The 15,964-nt window shown below is 46.8% G+C and overlaps 1 protein-coding gene across 3 annotated transcripts in view; it reads right to left on the bottom strand.

The window, feature by feature from the left end:
- LOC111162525 (ECSIT signalling integrator) overlaps positions 1-15,760 on the bottom strand; it is an 18,453-nt gene extending 2,693 nt beyond the window's left edge. Inside the window, exons 1-5 of one of the 3 annotated variants that reach the window (XM_022527003.1) lie at positions 15,700-15,760; positions 15,350-15,490; positions 7,763-7,881; positions 3,616-4,048; positions 3,259-3,482 (exon numbers count right to left, since the gene is read on the bottom strand). In XM_022527003.1, coding sequence (XP_022382711.1) covers positions 3,259-3,482; positions 3,616-4,048; positions 7,763-7,858 — 753 coding nt within the window. In that variant the 5' untranslated portion in view covers positions 7,859-7,881; positions 15,350-15,490; positions 15,700-15,760. Of the gene's footprint in view, positions 1-3,258; positions 3,483-3,615; positions 4,049-7,762; positions 7,882-10,546; positions 10,581-15,144; positions 15,325-15,349; positions 15,491-15,699 lie in introns of those variants that run through there. The other 2 variants (XM_022527004.1, XM_022527005.1) reach the window with 2 other exon arrangements.
- Between the last annotated feature and the right edge of the window lie 204 nt (positions 15,761-15,964).

The raw sequence follows: 15,964 nt of genomic DNA, 5'->3' as shown, positions 1-15,964 counted from the left end.
TAAAAGAGAGAGATCACAAGTAGGCAGAGAGGCAGGCAGAGAGAGAGAGGGAAGCAGGCTTCCTGCTGAGCAGAGAGCCCAATGCGGGACTCGATCCCAGGACCCTGAGATCATGACCTGAGCTGAAGGCAGCGGCTTAACCCACTGAGCCACCCAGGCGCCCCACTTGTGAGGTTTTAAAAGGAGAAATAATTTCACATGCACACAAGAAGCAAATCAGTGTTCGCTTCTGTGGAGAACAGGGAGGAAAGGAAATCCCTTTTATGTATTTCTGACTTTACATACTGCGGTGATTCAAAAACCAAAACAAATGAAATCTTTTTTCTAAAGATTTTACTTATTTAAAAGACAGAGGGAGAGAAGGAGCTGGGGGAGCACCATGCAGAGGGAGAGGGAGAAGCGGGCTCTCCACTGAGCAGGGAGCCTGATGCAGGACTCAATTCCAAGACCCTGAGATCATGATCTGAGCTGAAGGCAGATGCTTAACCAACTAAGCCACCCAGGTGCCCCCCAAATTAAAAAAAAAAAGCACATGTTGGGGCACCTAGGTGGCTCAGTCGGTTAAGCATTTGCCTTTGGCTCAGGTCATGATCCCAGGGTCCTGGGGTCAAGTCCCACATGGGGCTCCTTGCTCAGCGGGGAGCCCGCTTCTCCCTCTGCCTGCCGCTCCCCCTGCCTGTGCTCTCTCTCTATTGATCTTTCTCTCTGACAAATAAATAAATAAAATCTTTAAAAAAATGCATATATTCTTTGATTGAAACACCTTAGAGTGGACAGCTATCATCCATCCTTCGACATGAAGAAGAACCGAGATGAATCAATGGGAACAGACACAGAACGGGCTCCCAGCCATATTCTTAAATGAAAACAGCAAAAGACAAGGTACAAAACATGTATAAAATGCTGTGCCACTGGAGAAACATTATAAAGTGTAAGTTCTTCGGAGGCAGAAAAAACTATACACTTAACTGACTGAGGCACTGGTGCCCCAAAACTGATTTTTCATTTTAAATTTCACATTATGGAGGTTGGGTTTTTTTCTTTTTTCACATTTGATTGTATATTTTTCTCTTCTCTTTTTCTTACACTAGAAATCTTGGTTCCTATTAATAGTAATACATTTACTTATCCATCAAACTACAGAAATAGTTTTGATATTACTGCTCACCATAATGCTATGGGATTAAGCTTAGGATTTCTCTACGGGTATGTTTGTTCTTAGAACGGAAACCACTAAGGAGGGGCTGTTGGACAGCTGACTCGGGAGAACTTTTTATCTCATTGATTATCCTATCATTTAGATATTTGGCCATATCCACTTGCTTCTGTTTGTTTTCAATTTTAGTGGAGTTCCCCTCCCCACTTTGATTAAAAAAAAAAATACATGTAAACATCTGCATAGTTTAAAAGTCAATCCATATTAAATAGATGTCTCTCTTCCGCTCCTGTTCTCTCTACCCCCATCTCCTCTGCCTGCCCAGAGATAATAATTTCTAGAATAATTTCTATCTTTGTATTATTTATTTTTGTGAAAATAGGAAAATAGGGATATGCCTTTTAACTTCCCCTCCCTTCTCACACTGAAGGGAACTTACTGTACCACTGAACATACTTCAACTTTTCACTTGCCTTTTTTTTAACCAGTCTAACTGAAGTCTTAGACTCTATGTAGATAATGCCCTCCTGATGGGACCCTTGGATTGTTCCCATTCTAAATCTAAGTGGTGTTGGTGATCATTTTACCATGTTTTCAACCTTTCTGTACGTACTTTTCACAATGAGGGGAAACATACATACAAAGGCTATATCTGCTTGCCAGTGCATAGGATCTCTTTGGAAGGAGACACAGGCATGGTCACCCCTGGGGAAGGAGCCTGGGGACTGAAGGTCTAGGCTAGGAGACAACTCTTCATTGTGTGTTCTTGAGGACTGTTTGGCTTCTAAAGCTTTACTTTTCAAAATGAAGAAGTTAGTTAAAGAGCACCTTTCCTCTGCAATGTGCTCCAGGCCAAGTCTCTGTCCTTTCTCACCTGAACACCCCATGACCCCCTGTCCCTACCACTCAGTCCTCTGCCCGCCCCCATCCAACACCATCCATGTGGCCACCAGAGGGTGCTTTTGAAACAGAAACTCCTTCCAGAAACATGACTCCCACCCCATCCTTCCTGTTCTTAAAATTTCCTGGGGGCTCCCTCCCCACCAACCGGTTCAAATCACACTAGCTTGGTGCCTCCATGCCCCTTCTCCCCCAGCCCAACTGCGTGCACTGGCCAGAAGCAGCGCTTTCTGCATCTCCCAGCTGCTCTCTGAACCCCAGCCCACGCTGCTTCCACTGTCTAGAATGCTCTCCTCACCTCTCCTGTCCTGCCCAAGTGTAGCTCACCTCGCCTATTCTGGGAAGCCCTCCTTTCACCTTGCCCCTTCTGTGCTCCCACAGCCCCCAGTGCTTCTCCATCTCAGAACCAGCAGCTCTGAGAGAAACTGTTATCAGCTTCCAGGACCACAGGCTCCTCCACATGATCTGGCATGAGTGGGGCCCCTAGGACCCTGTGTGGTGTGTGTGTGTCTGCGTGTGTGTGTCCCAGTTCATTCAGTCATTCAACAAACAACCGCTGAGCTCAGTTTTGTGCCAGACTCTGTGCTGAGCCTTGGGAGACAGAGGAGAAACTGAGTCATTGTGAATGAGCAACCAAGCCAGGTACCCAGTGCCTCAGCCAGGGTGGTCGGGAAGGGGATCCTGAGGAGGGGACGGCATAGCTGAGACTGGAAGAACATGAAGTCCCAGGGAGGAGTGGTCCTGGCAGAGGGAGCAGTGAGCGCAAAGGCCTGAGAAGTAAGTTGGCATAGGATGCTCGGAAACTGGGGCACCTGGGTAGCTTAGTCGGTTGAGCATCCAACTCTTGATTTTAGCTCAGGTCATGATCTCAGGGTCCTGGGATGGAGCCCCGCATCAGGCTCCAAGCTCAGTGTGGAATCTGCTTGAGATTCTCCCTCTCCTTCTGCCCCTCCCCCACCCCCTCAAATAAATAAATAAAATCTTACAAAAAAAAAAAAAGGAAGGCTCAAGGGCCAGGAAGGAAGATAGATGCCTAGAATACAGAGTGTGGCGAGAGGGGTTGGTGCAGAGGTCAGAGGTCAGAGGTCAAGCTGCAGGGAGGAGTGAGGGCCATGGGAATCTCGTCAGGGCTCAGCCTGTCTCAGGGTGAGTGAGGGGGCCAGGCTGGGGTTGCAGTTGAGGGCGATGCCAGGGGTGGATACCTGATAAATGGTGACGGTGGCGTTGAGGTTGGGCTCCATGTGCCGCAGGCCCAACTTGGCCAGGTCCACCGGGTCCCGTGGCAGGTCCCGGGGCACAGGGAAGGGGTTGATATTCTTGAAGCGGGAGAACCACAGCTTCATGCGCACAAACTTGAGCATGGGGTAACTTTTACGTCCAAATATCTGAAGCAGTAGGAACTCGGTCTCCTTGTTGGGCATCACACCTACGTGGGGCAGAAGGAGACAGGGCGTCAGGCAGGCCGACAGGGAAGGGGAGACAGACATGAGAGACGGAGAGGGGCGGAGGACCGGGGAGAAGGAGGACCCCAACTCCCCACCCGCGCCTGCTGGCCTCACCGTGGTTCTCCATCTGTTCCAGGACGGCGACCCCACACTCCTGCTGCCGGGGGTAGTGGATGAACATCCGCTGGAAGACGCTGCGAGGCCGGAAGACCTCCTTGGGAAAGACGTCGAGCAGCAGGTTGTAGACAGCCAGGTCCCGCTCGACGCCGAACTCCCGCATCTTGCGCAGGGCCAAGTAGATGAAGTCCACGTGACCCCGCTTGTGCACATTCTGCTGCCCGAAGTTCTGCACGGCGCGCACGAAGTCCGCCTTGTCGCGCGTCCCTTCCGGTGCCCGCTGGAACAGCTCCTCGTGGAAGGCCAGGGCCTTCGTGGGTCCCTTCTGGGGCTCGGACGGGGGCGGAGGCGGGGCCAGCCACGAGTCGGAGCTACCGGCTGCGGTGGCGGCGGCGCTGCAGTGCAGGCCTCGTGGGGCCTGGAGAGGCACCTGGGGACAGAGAACAGTGGCCGGAATCTGGCACCTCCCACGCCCCCCCCCCCCCCCCCGGAGGCTGCCGGACTGGCTCTTTCCTGGGAAAGGTGCCAGTGAGCATCCCAAAGGGCCCCTGAAGAAGTGTGGTGCTGTGGGGACTAGACCAAGATCAGGCACCCTTACAAAGTGTGAGAAAACAACAGGGAAACCCACACGGCAAACACATCCTCTGATGCAGGGATCCTGCCTCGGGTTTGTAACTCCCACAGCTATCGACAAGACCTGGGCCAGATGACGTTTGTATGTCTGCTGCAGCGGTGGGAACAGCCGCAATGTGCGTCCGCAAGGAAATGGTTAAGCATGTGGCCATGAACGTGGACAGGGGGCACCTGCGTCTCTGAGAGCCACCCAGGAGGGTCTTGAGTGACCCAGAACGAGCTCCCAGGTATAATATGAAACGAAAAAAAGCATGTGGAACGAAGTGCCCAAAGGGGTGAAAAAAAAAAACAAAACAAAAAAACGCTCACCAAATTATATATAATAGATCTTCATTATTTGTGGTCTCCCTGGTTGCAAATTTGCCTACTTGCTAAAATTGATTTGTAATCCCCAAGTCAATACTCTTAACACTTTCCTGGTCATTCACAGACACATGCAGTGTGGTGAAAAACTGGGATTCGCCCAAGCCTGGTCATTTCTAGCTGAGATAGAGCACGGGGACGCTCGGCCCTCCTGTTTCAGCTGGCATGCTGTCAATGTGTGTCCTCTTAGAGATTTTTGTTTTTAAGTGCACGTTTTCCACATCTTTCTGTGGGTGATTTTTGCTGTGGAAAATGGCCCCCAAGCACAGTGCTGAAGGGCTGCCTCGTGGTCCTCCCTGCAAGAAGGCTCCGCAGTTCTTTACAGAGAAAATAGCATGTGGTCGAGAAGCTTCCTTCAGGTGTGACTTACAGTGCTGGGGGCTGGGAGTTCAATGTCCGTGAATCCACAGTTTACATCCAACAAGATGTCTTTAAACAGAAACACACACACACACAAACACAAATAAAAAAACCAGAAACACACACAGAGACGCACACATACAACGAGGTATGTATTGATGGCTTGATGACAATGTGAGCAGAGGCTCACGGGAAAGTGCTCCGTATTTCCCTGGAAGCGACAGTTTGGTATTCACTAATTCTGTGTAGGCGGCCACTTTGCAAAATGTAACTACTGTGGGTAAGAGAATGACCGTATGCATATACATTTTTTGCTCCTGTAGAGTATGCCTGGGAGGAAATACCTTGAATGGGTAACACCTCTAGCCTCTAGATAGGGGAGCTAAGTGGCGGCCAAGCAAAGGAGGGACAGACCCTTGCGGGTGTAGCCCCAGAACTGCTGGGATTGCCTGCTGTAACTAGCTGTGTTGTCTATTCAAAAGATACATTTCAGGGCGTCTGGGTGGCTCAGCTGGTTAAGCGACTGCCTTCAGCTCAGGTCATGATCCTGGAGTCCCAGGATCGAGTCCCACCCACATCGGGCTCCCAACTCCATGGGGAGTTTGCTTCTCCCTCTGACCTTCTCCTCGCTCATGCTCTCTCTCACTGTCTCTCTCTCTCAAATAAATAAACAAAATATATATTTAAAAAGATACATTTCAACAACTGAGTTTGAAAAAGAAAAATGTAGATTTTGGAGTCAGCAGGAGTCTTAGGTTGACTGTCCTCTGCTAGGTGACACCCACATCCCACTTTGCTGCTCAGGCCTCAGTTTCCCTGCCTGTTACGATGGTGTTTCCCTTGGGCCAAGCAGACCTTGTTCCCAAGAGTGGGGAGTGGAGGCTGCTGGGGGCAAATCTGAGGGGCACCTATGGCCAGCTGCCTGCTTTTGTCCATAAAGTCTTACTCAAATCCAGCCAGAAACATTCATGACGTCGAGTCTGGGGCTGTATCTGTGCTCCACTGGCAGAGGTGAGTAGTTGTCACAGGCATTGTGTGGCTTGGAAAGCCAAAAATATTTACTCTCTCTTTAGGAAAATGTTTGCTAACCCCTGTATGGATAGTATGCTACCAAATTTCTTATTTTAAGTGAAACTGAATGTTTAAATTAGAATGGTTATACACAAGGCATCTTTAAAAATACATGGCAAGGGGCACCTGGCCAGCTCAGTTGGTAGAGTGTGCAACTCTTGATCTCAGGGTCGTGAGTTCAAGCCCCATATTGGGCATGGAGCCCACACACACACACAAAATTTTCTTTCTTTCTTTTTTTTTTTTTTTTTTGGCAAAAAAGAGTTATAGTTACTGATTATTCTTCCAGGCATTCTTCTTGAGCACTTTCTGAGTGTGAAGCTCATTTATTCTTTCCAACTGCCCATTGAGAGAATGCTCTTAGTGTACCCATTTCACAGAGGAGGAAACTGAGGCCTGGAGAGGTGAAATGGGATGTCTGGCGTCCCACAGCTGCTAAGTGACAGAGCTGAGATCAGAGTCCCCATCCTTGGTCCCTCTGTTCTGCTGCCTCAACAGCCATCCCAGAGTCCTACTTACATAAGGTGATGTTAAAAAAAAAAAAAAAAAAAAGTCCATTTAAAGCGAAATTGTAGGCAACTCATTCTGTGGGTGGTATGTGCCTAGGTCAGAAATCAGAAAAGTAACTCTAGAATGCCCCCAAAGAAGGGGAGACAGGAGATCGTGTAAACAAAAAACAGCACAGGGCTTGGCAGTGCTAAATAAGGGAGACCCAGGCATAGCCCGGAGACACTGAGGGTTCAGTTCCAGAGCCCCACAATGAAGCAAATGTCACAGTCAAGTGAGCTGAATGACCGTTTTGGCTTCCCAATGCATGGGACAGTTCGGTTTACACTACACTATAGTCTGTAAAGTGAGCAGTAACGTTAAGTCTAAAAAAAAAAAAAAAAGGACAAACCTCAATTAAAAACTACTTTCTTGGGGCGCCTGGGTGGCTCAGTGGGTTAAGCCTTTGCCTTCGGCTCGGGTCGTGATCCCAGGGTCCTGGGATCGAGCCCCAACATTGGGCTCTCTGCTCTGCAGGGATCCTGCTTCCTCCTCTCTCTCTCTGCCTGCCTCTCTGCCTACTTGTGATCTCTGTCTGTCAAATAAATAAATAAAATCTTAAAAAAAAAAAAAAAACTACTTTCTTGCTAAAAAATGCTAACCAGCCTATCTGAGCTTTCAGCGGGTCATAACCGCTGCTCACGGATCACCATAACATGCACGGGAATGATGAATAAGTTTGAAATATTGCAAGAATCACCAAAATGTGACACAGAGGCACGAAATGAGCGAATGCGGTTGGGAAAGGGCACCAAGAGACGTGCTCGATGGAGGGCTGCCACAAGCCCTCAACTTGTAAAAGCCAAAAACCAAGAAGAAAACCCTTGCATTATCTGTGAAGCACAATAAAACGAGGTCTGCCTGATTATTATCATCAGACTGCCGCCATCACTGTTACGGCTGTCTATGCCCATCGATCGGCTTGGGCCGTCTGGTCACTCTGGGAAGGGAAGGAAGTTCAATGTTCTGCCCGTATTTTTACAAATGGATGCAGGAGTCACCCGCAGTCACCACTCAAATCTACTTAGCTCCTGTACCCTCATTTCCAAATTTAACCCCTCTACCCACATGGGTAGCAGCGCTTCTTAAAATGAATAAGGCACATCCAGCTGGCCCTCAGAGCAGAGAGGTCAGCTGCTGTGAGCAGATGACTTGCTCGGGTGCTGGTTACCTGGGGGAAGGGGGATCCCATGACGGTGGCCCCGCAGATGCCTCTCCAGCCCCGAGAGATGCCCCGGGCCAGCAGGAGGGCTTGGGCCCAGCTCATGCTGCTGCTTGTCAGACAACCACCTGGATGAGAGAGAAAAGACAGCATCAGCCTGGCACCCCTACTTGCTAGAGGAGATGAGACCCCTGCTGTGCAGAGACCACGTTCCAGAAGGCACAGCTAACTCACCAGCCCCCCTGGTCTCCGCATCCACAAGATGGACTTAAAATGGGTGTTACAGCCAAGATTCCCTACTTTGTTGGGCTAATCCCTCCACTATCTGGAGGCATTTGCTCCTGCCATGGTACCCCTCCCCACTGGATTTTTTTCTTTTTTTTTTTTAAGATTTATTTATGGGGCACCTCGGTGGCTCAGTCAGTTAAGCATCTGCCTTGGGCTCAGGTCATGATCTCAGGGCAGGGTCCCATGTTGGGCTCACTGCTCAGTGGGGAGCCTACTTCTCCCTCCGCCCCTTCCCCTGCTTGGCTCTCTCTGTCTCTTAAATAAAAAATACGAGAGAGAGCGCGTGCGAGAGAGAGCGTGCACACATGCACGTGAGAGGGGGCAGGGCAGAGGGAGAGAATCTTAAGCAGGTTCCATGCCCAGTGTGCAGCCCATGGCAAGGCTTGACTTCATGAATCCTGAGATCATGACCTGAGCCGAAACCAAGAGTGAGATGCTTAGCCCACTGAGCCACCCGGCGCCTCTGAATCTTTCTCTTTTCTTTTCTTTTTTAAGATTTTATTTATTGAGAGAGAGTGAGAGCATGAAAGGGGAGAGGGTAAGAGGGAGAAACAGACTCCCCACCAAGCTGGGAGCCCGATGCAGGACCCGATCCCCGGACTCCAGAATCATGACCTGAGCTGAAGGCAGTTGCTTAACCAACTGAGCCACCCAGGAGCCCTTTTTTTTTTTTTTTTTAAGTTTTATTTACATATCCTATAGTTCACCCTTTTCAAGTGTAAAATCCAATGGTTTTTTAATATATTCACAGAGTTGTGCAACCATCACTGTAATCTAATTTTAGAACATTCTCCTCACCCCAAGAAGAAAACCTATACCCATCAGCAGTCCCTGTCATCTTCCCTCAGGCAACCACTAATCTACTGTCTCTATAATTTGCCTCCTCTGGGTAGTTCATAGAAACAGGGTCATACAACAGATGCTCTTGTGGGACGAGTTCCTTTCACTTAGCAAGTGTTTCAGGCTCATTCGTGTTGTAGCATGGATCAGACTTCATCTGTTTTAATTAGCAAAAAAATCCCATTATATGGATATGGCTATGTTTTATTTATCCATTCATTGATTGATAGACATTTGGGGTTTCCACTTTCTGACTATTATGACCAATGTTGCCATGAACACTTGTGTGGGAGTTTCCTTTGAACAGGTGCTTAAATGACTTTTATATAGAGAGAAGTCAAATTACTGAGACATATGGTAATGCTGTATCAAACATTTTGAGGAACTGCCAAACTGTTTTTTTTTTTTTAATTTTAAGTAGCCTCCATGCCCAAAGTGAGGCTTGAACTCACAATCTCCAGATCAAGAGTCGCACACTCTACCGACTGACACAGCCAGGCGCCCCCTGCCAAACCGTTCTCTCAGTTGGCCACACCACTTTACATTCTCACCAGCAGTATATAAAGGTTCCAATTTCTCTATATTCTTGCCAATTCTTATGGTCTTTGTAATTAGATACACAGTGGATGTGATTATCTCATGGTTGGATTTATACTTCCCTAAAAACTGATGCTGAGTATCTTCTCGTGTCCTTATTGGCCACTGTGTATCTTTTTTGGAGAAATGTGTATTTAGATCCTTTGGGCATTAAAAAAATTGGGCTCCTTAGCTTTTTATCACTGAGTTGTAAGTGTTCTTTATATATTCAGGATACTAACCCTTGTGAATTATAAATACTTTCTCCCATTCCTTGGATCGTCTTTTCACTTTCTTGATGTTACTGTTTGCGGCACAAGTCTTACTCTGATGACATGCAATTGATGTTTTTTCTAGCTAGTTTTTTCTATGTTCTACCTAAAAATAACACTGCCAAGGCCAAGGTCACAAGTCTTATTCCTAGGTTGGGGTGACTGAATGGTGTAGTTCATTAGGCATCTGACTCTTGGTTTTAGCTCAGGTCATGATCTCAGGGTTGTTGAGACTGAGCCCCTGCATTGGGCTCTATGTCCGGTGTGGAGTCTGTTTGGGACTCCTCTCCCTCTCTCTCAAATAATATAAATCTTAAAAAAAAAAAAAAAAAAGAAAGAAAGAAAGAAAGAGAGATTTACTCCTATTTCCTTTTAAGAGTTTAATAGCTTTAGCTCTTACATTCAGTCCTATGATCCACCTTGAATGGTGTAAGAAAGGCATTCATTTCAAATGGATATCTAGTTGTCCTAGTACAATTTGTTGAAGAGACCATTCTTGCCCTGTTTGTCTTGGCATTTTTTTTTTTTTTAAGATTTTCTTTATTTATTTGAGAGACAGAGAGAGAGCAAGCAAGAGGAGGGAAGGTCAGAGGAAGAAGCAGACCCCCTGCTGAGTAGGGAGCCTGATGCAGGACTTGATCCTGGGACTCCAGGATCATGACCTGAGCCAAAGGCAGTCACTCAACCAACTGAACCACCCAGGAGCCCTTGGCATTCTTTTTTATAATTAAGTTTTAAAATTTTAATTTCATGGTTATATTAGTTTCAGCTGTATAATAATGTGATTCAACAATTCTATATATTACTCAGTGCTCACCATGATAAGGGTACTCTTTTGTCTTGACATTCTTGCTGAAAATCGACTGACCATAAATGTAAGAATTTAATTCTGGGCTCCCAGTTCCATTGATCTATACGTTGGGTCTTATGCCAGTACCACACTGTTTTTTGTTTTACTTTGTTTTTAAAGATTTTATTATCTGTCAGAGAAGAGAGAGAGAGAACAAGTAGGGGATGAAGCAGGCAAAGGGAGAAGCAGACCTCCCTCTGACCAAGGAGCCCAATGCAGGACTCGATCCCAGGACCCCTGGAATCATAACCTTAGCTAAAGGCAGATGCTTAACCGACTGAGCCATCCATGCATCCCAGCACCACACTGTTTTGATTATTATAGTTTTGTGGATTCTGATAGGGGTTGTATTGAGTCTACAGATCAATTTAGGGCATATTGGTATCTTAATAATATTTAATCTTCTGATCTATGAACATGGGATACCTCTCCATTTATTTAGATCATCTTTAATTTCTCTCAACAATGTTTTATAGTTTTCAGTATATGAGACTTTTAGTTATTTTGTCAAATTTATTCACATTTCATTCTTTTTAAAAAAGATTTATTTTTAAGTAATCTCTACACCCAACACGGGGCTTGAATTCGCAACCCTGAAATCAAGAGTCACATGCTGTACCAACTGGGCCAGCCAGGTACCCTTACTTATGTTTCATTCTTTAGGAAGCTATTACATATGGAATTATTTTCTTAATTTCATTTCCACACTGTTCAGGGCCAGGTATATGAACACAAATTTATTTTTATATATTTGGTTTTATATCCTGCAACCTTGCTGAACTCACTTCTTAGTTCCAATAGCTTTTTATTACATTCTTTAGGATTTTCTACATATAAGATCACATTACCTGCAAATATAGTTTTACCTCTTCCTTTCCAAACTGGATGTCTTTTATTTATTTTCCTTTCCCAAGTGCCCTTGCTGGAACCTCTAGTGCAATGTTGAATAGAAGTGACAAGAGTTAATATCCTTTTCTTGTTCTTGATCTTAGGGGAAAGGCATCCAGTCTTTCATCCTTAAGTAAGATGTGAGCTGTGGGTTTTTCATAAATGGGTTTTATAAGGTTAAAGAAATTCCCTTCCAGGGGCGCCTGGGTGGCTCCAGTTGGTTGAGCGTCTGACTCTTGATTTCAGCTCAAGTTATAATCTCAGGGTTGTGGGACTGAGACCCACATCAGGCTCCATGCTCAGCATGGGGTCTGCTTGTCCCTCTGCCTCATGCTCTCTCTCTAGAATAAAGAAAATAAAAATCTTAAAAAAAAAAAAAAGGAAATTCCTAAAAAAAAAAAGAAAGAAAGAAAGAAAGAAATTCCCTTCTATACCCAGATATTGAATATTCTCATCAGAAACAGTACTGGATTTTGTTAAGTACTTTTTGTTCCAAGTACTGAAACAATCGTGTAGCTTTTCTCTTTTATTCTATTAATATGGTATATAACATTAACTGGTTTTCAGATTTCACAGTAATCTTGCATTTCTGGTTCAAATTCCACTTGGTCATGGTGTATAATCCCTTTTATATGTTGCTGACATTTGGTTTGCTAGTTATTTTGTCGAGGATTTTTACATCCACACTCATAAGAGATAAAGGTCTGTAGTTTTGAGTGTCTGTGTGATTTGGTATCAGGGTCATACTGACCTCAGAAGAGGAGCTGGGAAGTGTCTGGATTATTATGATCATTTAAACTTTCTCTAGCATCTCCCATCTTGTCCCAAAGACTCCCTCCAGCTTCTACTTCACATCTCTGTTCCCTTTATAGCAAAGCTTCTCCCAACAGATACGTATGCACTAGACTTGCTCACTCTCTCCAGCTTGGCTGCTGCCCCCGCCACTCCACTGGCACCATTTGTAAAGGCCCCTTTTGCGTTTTACACTTATCAAAGCCAATGATTATTTCTCAGGCCTCATTTTGCTCAGCTTCTCAGAAGCATGCAGTATGGGCGAGGCCCTCCTCCCACCTTCTTGGCATTCTAGATTTTCTTCCTAGAACCCAGGCTGCTTCTCAGCCAGTCAGCAAGACCCACATCCTTCTTTGAAGTCTGCAATGTCTGCAAACTTGAATGTGCAGATAAATCACCCAGGATCTTGTTAAAATCCAGGATTTCGGGGGCATCTGGGTGGCTCAGTTGCTCAAGCACCTGCTTTTGGGGGTCCTGGGATCAAGCCCTGAGACAGGAGGGTCCTTGCTCAGTGGGGTGTCTGCTTCTCCCTCTCCCTCTGCTATTCCCCCTCTGCTTGTGCTTTCTCTCACTCTCTCTCCCGCTGTCAAATAAACAAATAAAATCTTTTAAAAAGAATGTAGACTTTGATCCAGCAAGTCTGGGGTAGAGCTAAAGACCCTGTACATCCAACAAGCTTCCAAATGATACTGATACTGCTGGTCTGGGGACCACACTTCGAGTAATAAAGTTGCAAAGAGTCCCACATTCTGGATATGTCTGCCTGCTACCCTGAGGTGTCTTTCAACTTGTTCCTCTATTCTCCATACTACTGTAGGCAGCACTAATGGTTCTCAAACTTTGCTCATATTAGATTCATCTAGGGAGATTTTAAAAAATCCCCATGTCCAGGCCATATCCTGGATATAATAAATCCAAGTATCTAAATCTAGGGCCCAGGCATCAGCATTTTAAAACACTCCAGGGGCGCCTGGGTGGCTCAGTGGGTTAAAGCCTCTGCCTTCGGCTCAGGTCATGATCCCAGGGTCCTGGGATCGAGTCCCACATCGGGCTCTCTGCTCAGCAAGGAGCCTGCTTCCCCCTCTCTCTCTGCCTGCCTCTCTGCCTACTTGTGATCTCTGTGTCAAATAAATAAATAAAATCTTTTTAAAAAACAAATAAATAAATAAAGCACTCCAGCAGCGCCTGCGTGGCTCAGTCAGTTAATCATGCCCCTTTGGCTCACGTCATGATCTCAGGGTCCTGGGATCGAGCCCCATGTAGGGCTCCCTGCTCAGCAGGGAGTCTGCTACTCCTTCTCCCTCTGCCCCCCCTCGTGTGCTCTCTCAAATAAATAATCTTAAAAAAACAAACAAAATAAAAAAATAAAAACAGAAAACCAAGACACTCCATTGACTCCAAAATGAAGCCAAAATTAAGACCATACCTGAATCTTTGCTACTCAAAGTGTGTTCCAGGTACCAGCTATATTAACACTATCACTTAGGAGAGCAGAATCTCAGCCCTAACCCAAACCTCCTGAATCAGCATCCACATTTTAAGAAGAGTCCAGGTTTCTCATATGTGTGTTAAAGTCTCAGAAATGATGATCTATGTGCTGACGGATTCCAAATGGTTATTTTTTAAAAAGATTTTATTTATTTATTTGAGAGAGTGAGAGTGAGCGAGAGAGAGCACGAGTCGGAGGGGAGGCAGAGGGAGAGAGAGAAGCAGACTCCCTGTTGAGCTGGAAAGCCCAATGTGGAGCTGGATCCCACAACCCTGGGACCATGACCTGAGCTGAAGGCAGACACTTAACGGACTGAGCCAGCCAGGCACCCTGGATTCCAAATCGTTATTGCTAGTCCTGAGATCCAACCTCCATACCTAACTGCCACTTTGACATATACCTAGCCATCTCACACTTAATTTGCTCCAGAATGATATCCCTGCTTAAACTTGTTCCTCCACATTCTAGCCAATGACACCATTATTCCTAGTCATTCGGTCCACAAACCTAGGAGTCATTTCTGAGGCCACTATGTCCCTCATTTGCCCATTCAATCCACTGAGCAGTCCTGATGAGTACTTCCAAATCTATCCCAAATACATCCATATCTCTCCATCTGCCAGCCACCGACCCAATCCATGATCTCTTTATTTTTTTTTTAAGATTTTATTTATTTATTTGACAGACAGAGATCACAAGCAGGCAGAGAGGCAGACAGAGACGGAGAAGCAGGCTCCCTGCTGAGCAGAGAGCCCAACGTGGGGCTCGATCCCAGGACCCTGAGATCATGACCTGAGCCAAAGGCAGAGGCTTTAACCCACTGAGCCACCCAGGCGCCCCCCATGATCTCTTTAATACCTATCCAGCCTTCCACCAGTCAATTTTCCCTGACACGGCCGGAGGGAGATTTTTAGAATGTAAACTAAATTCAGTGTTCTCTGCCTAAAATTGCTAGTGTTATATCACACTTAAAATACTCAGACACGATCTACCCCTCCAAACTCAACTCTTTAAAAAAAACAACAGATTTCATTTATTTATTTGAGAGAGAGAGCACAAGCAGGGGGAAGGGAAGGGGCAGAGGGAGAAGCATACTCCCCCAGGACCCCAGGATTATGACCTGACCAAGGGCAGGCACTTAATGGACTGAGCCACCCAGGGGCCTTTAGGTACACTGTTTCTTAAACAAGCTAAGTTTATTCTAGTCTCAGAGCCTTTGCACTTGCTTTTCCCTCTGTCTGGAAATTTCTTCCCCCAGATCAGTCCATAGCTGTTTTCGGTCATTCAGGTTCATATTTAAATGAGAGGCTTTCCCTGACCACAGCTCCACTCCCAATCTAAAGCCCCCATCACCCTGACGAATGCATTATTAGCAATTATTAACATCTGAAATCACCTGTTCCCTTTATTTCTGACTTAAGGTCTGGCTCCCCCAGCCGACCGGAGACTTTGTCTTCCTCATTGCTGTGTTTCCAGCAGCTGGACAGTGCCTGGAATGTGGTAGGTGCCTAACAAGTATCAGTGTAATGGCGGAGAACAGCTAAATTTCTACAAAACGTCTATGACCTATAAGTCTGAACCCCGTGGCGGGGTGTACCTACAGCAGCTCTGAGGCTGGCTGTCAGGATTCTGGGTTCCTTGGGAGAAACGGACTGACGCGGGTTCGAATTCCGACCTAGCTCCCAACTTGCGGTGTGACTTCGGGAGAGGGCCTTAACCTCTCTGAGCTTCAACTGTCTCATCTGCAAAATAGGAGATTAGGGACATGGGAGGGGAGTACACGGAGAGAGGCCTTTCCCAGCACGTCCCCGCCCGCATCTCAAAAGGTCATGGTGCCCTGGCCCAGCAGCTGGGTCGCTCTGGGCCGCCCTCCCGCCCTGCCGGCCCAGAACCGGCCGCCCAGAACCCAGCAGTTCGAGGTCGCCTCCCCACCGGCCACCTACATACTCACGCAGCAAGCCGCGGGCTCCGGACCCGCTTGGTCTGGACTCTGGGCGCCGCCATTTTACCCAGATTGCTTCCAGGTCACGGGCCGCCAGGGAGACAGCAAGTCGAGAACGCCGATTTAGAGAGGTCCCGCCCCAAATGGAGGAGCACCAATAGAAAGGCAGAAAGACCTTGGTCCCGCCTCATACCGACCCAGGTCCCACCCCGATTAAGGCTGGGAAAAGAGTGATTGGACTGACCCCGGATGGGAGGCTGGGCCGGTGAATGCG

This window comes from Enhydra lutris, unplaced genomic scaffold, assembly GCF_002288905.1.
Source record: "Enhydra lutris kenyoni isolate GAN:26980312 unplaced genomic scaffold, ASM228890v2 scaffoldscaffold92, whole genome shotgun sequence".
NCBI classification, from domain to species: domain Eukaryota; kingdom Metazoa; phylum Chordata; class Mammalia; order Carnivora; family Mustelidae; genus Enhydra; species Enhydra lutris.
The sequence above is the reverse complement of the archived record's forward strand: the minus strand, read 5'-3'. Positions and strand labels throughout refer to the sequence as shown.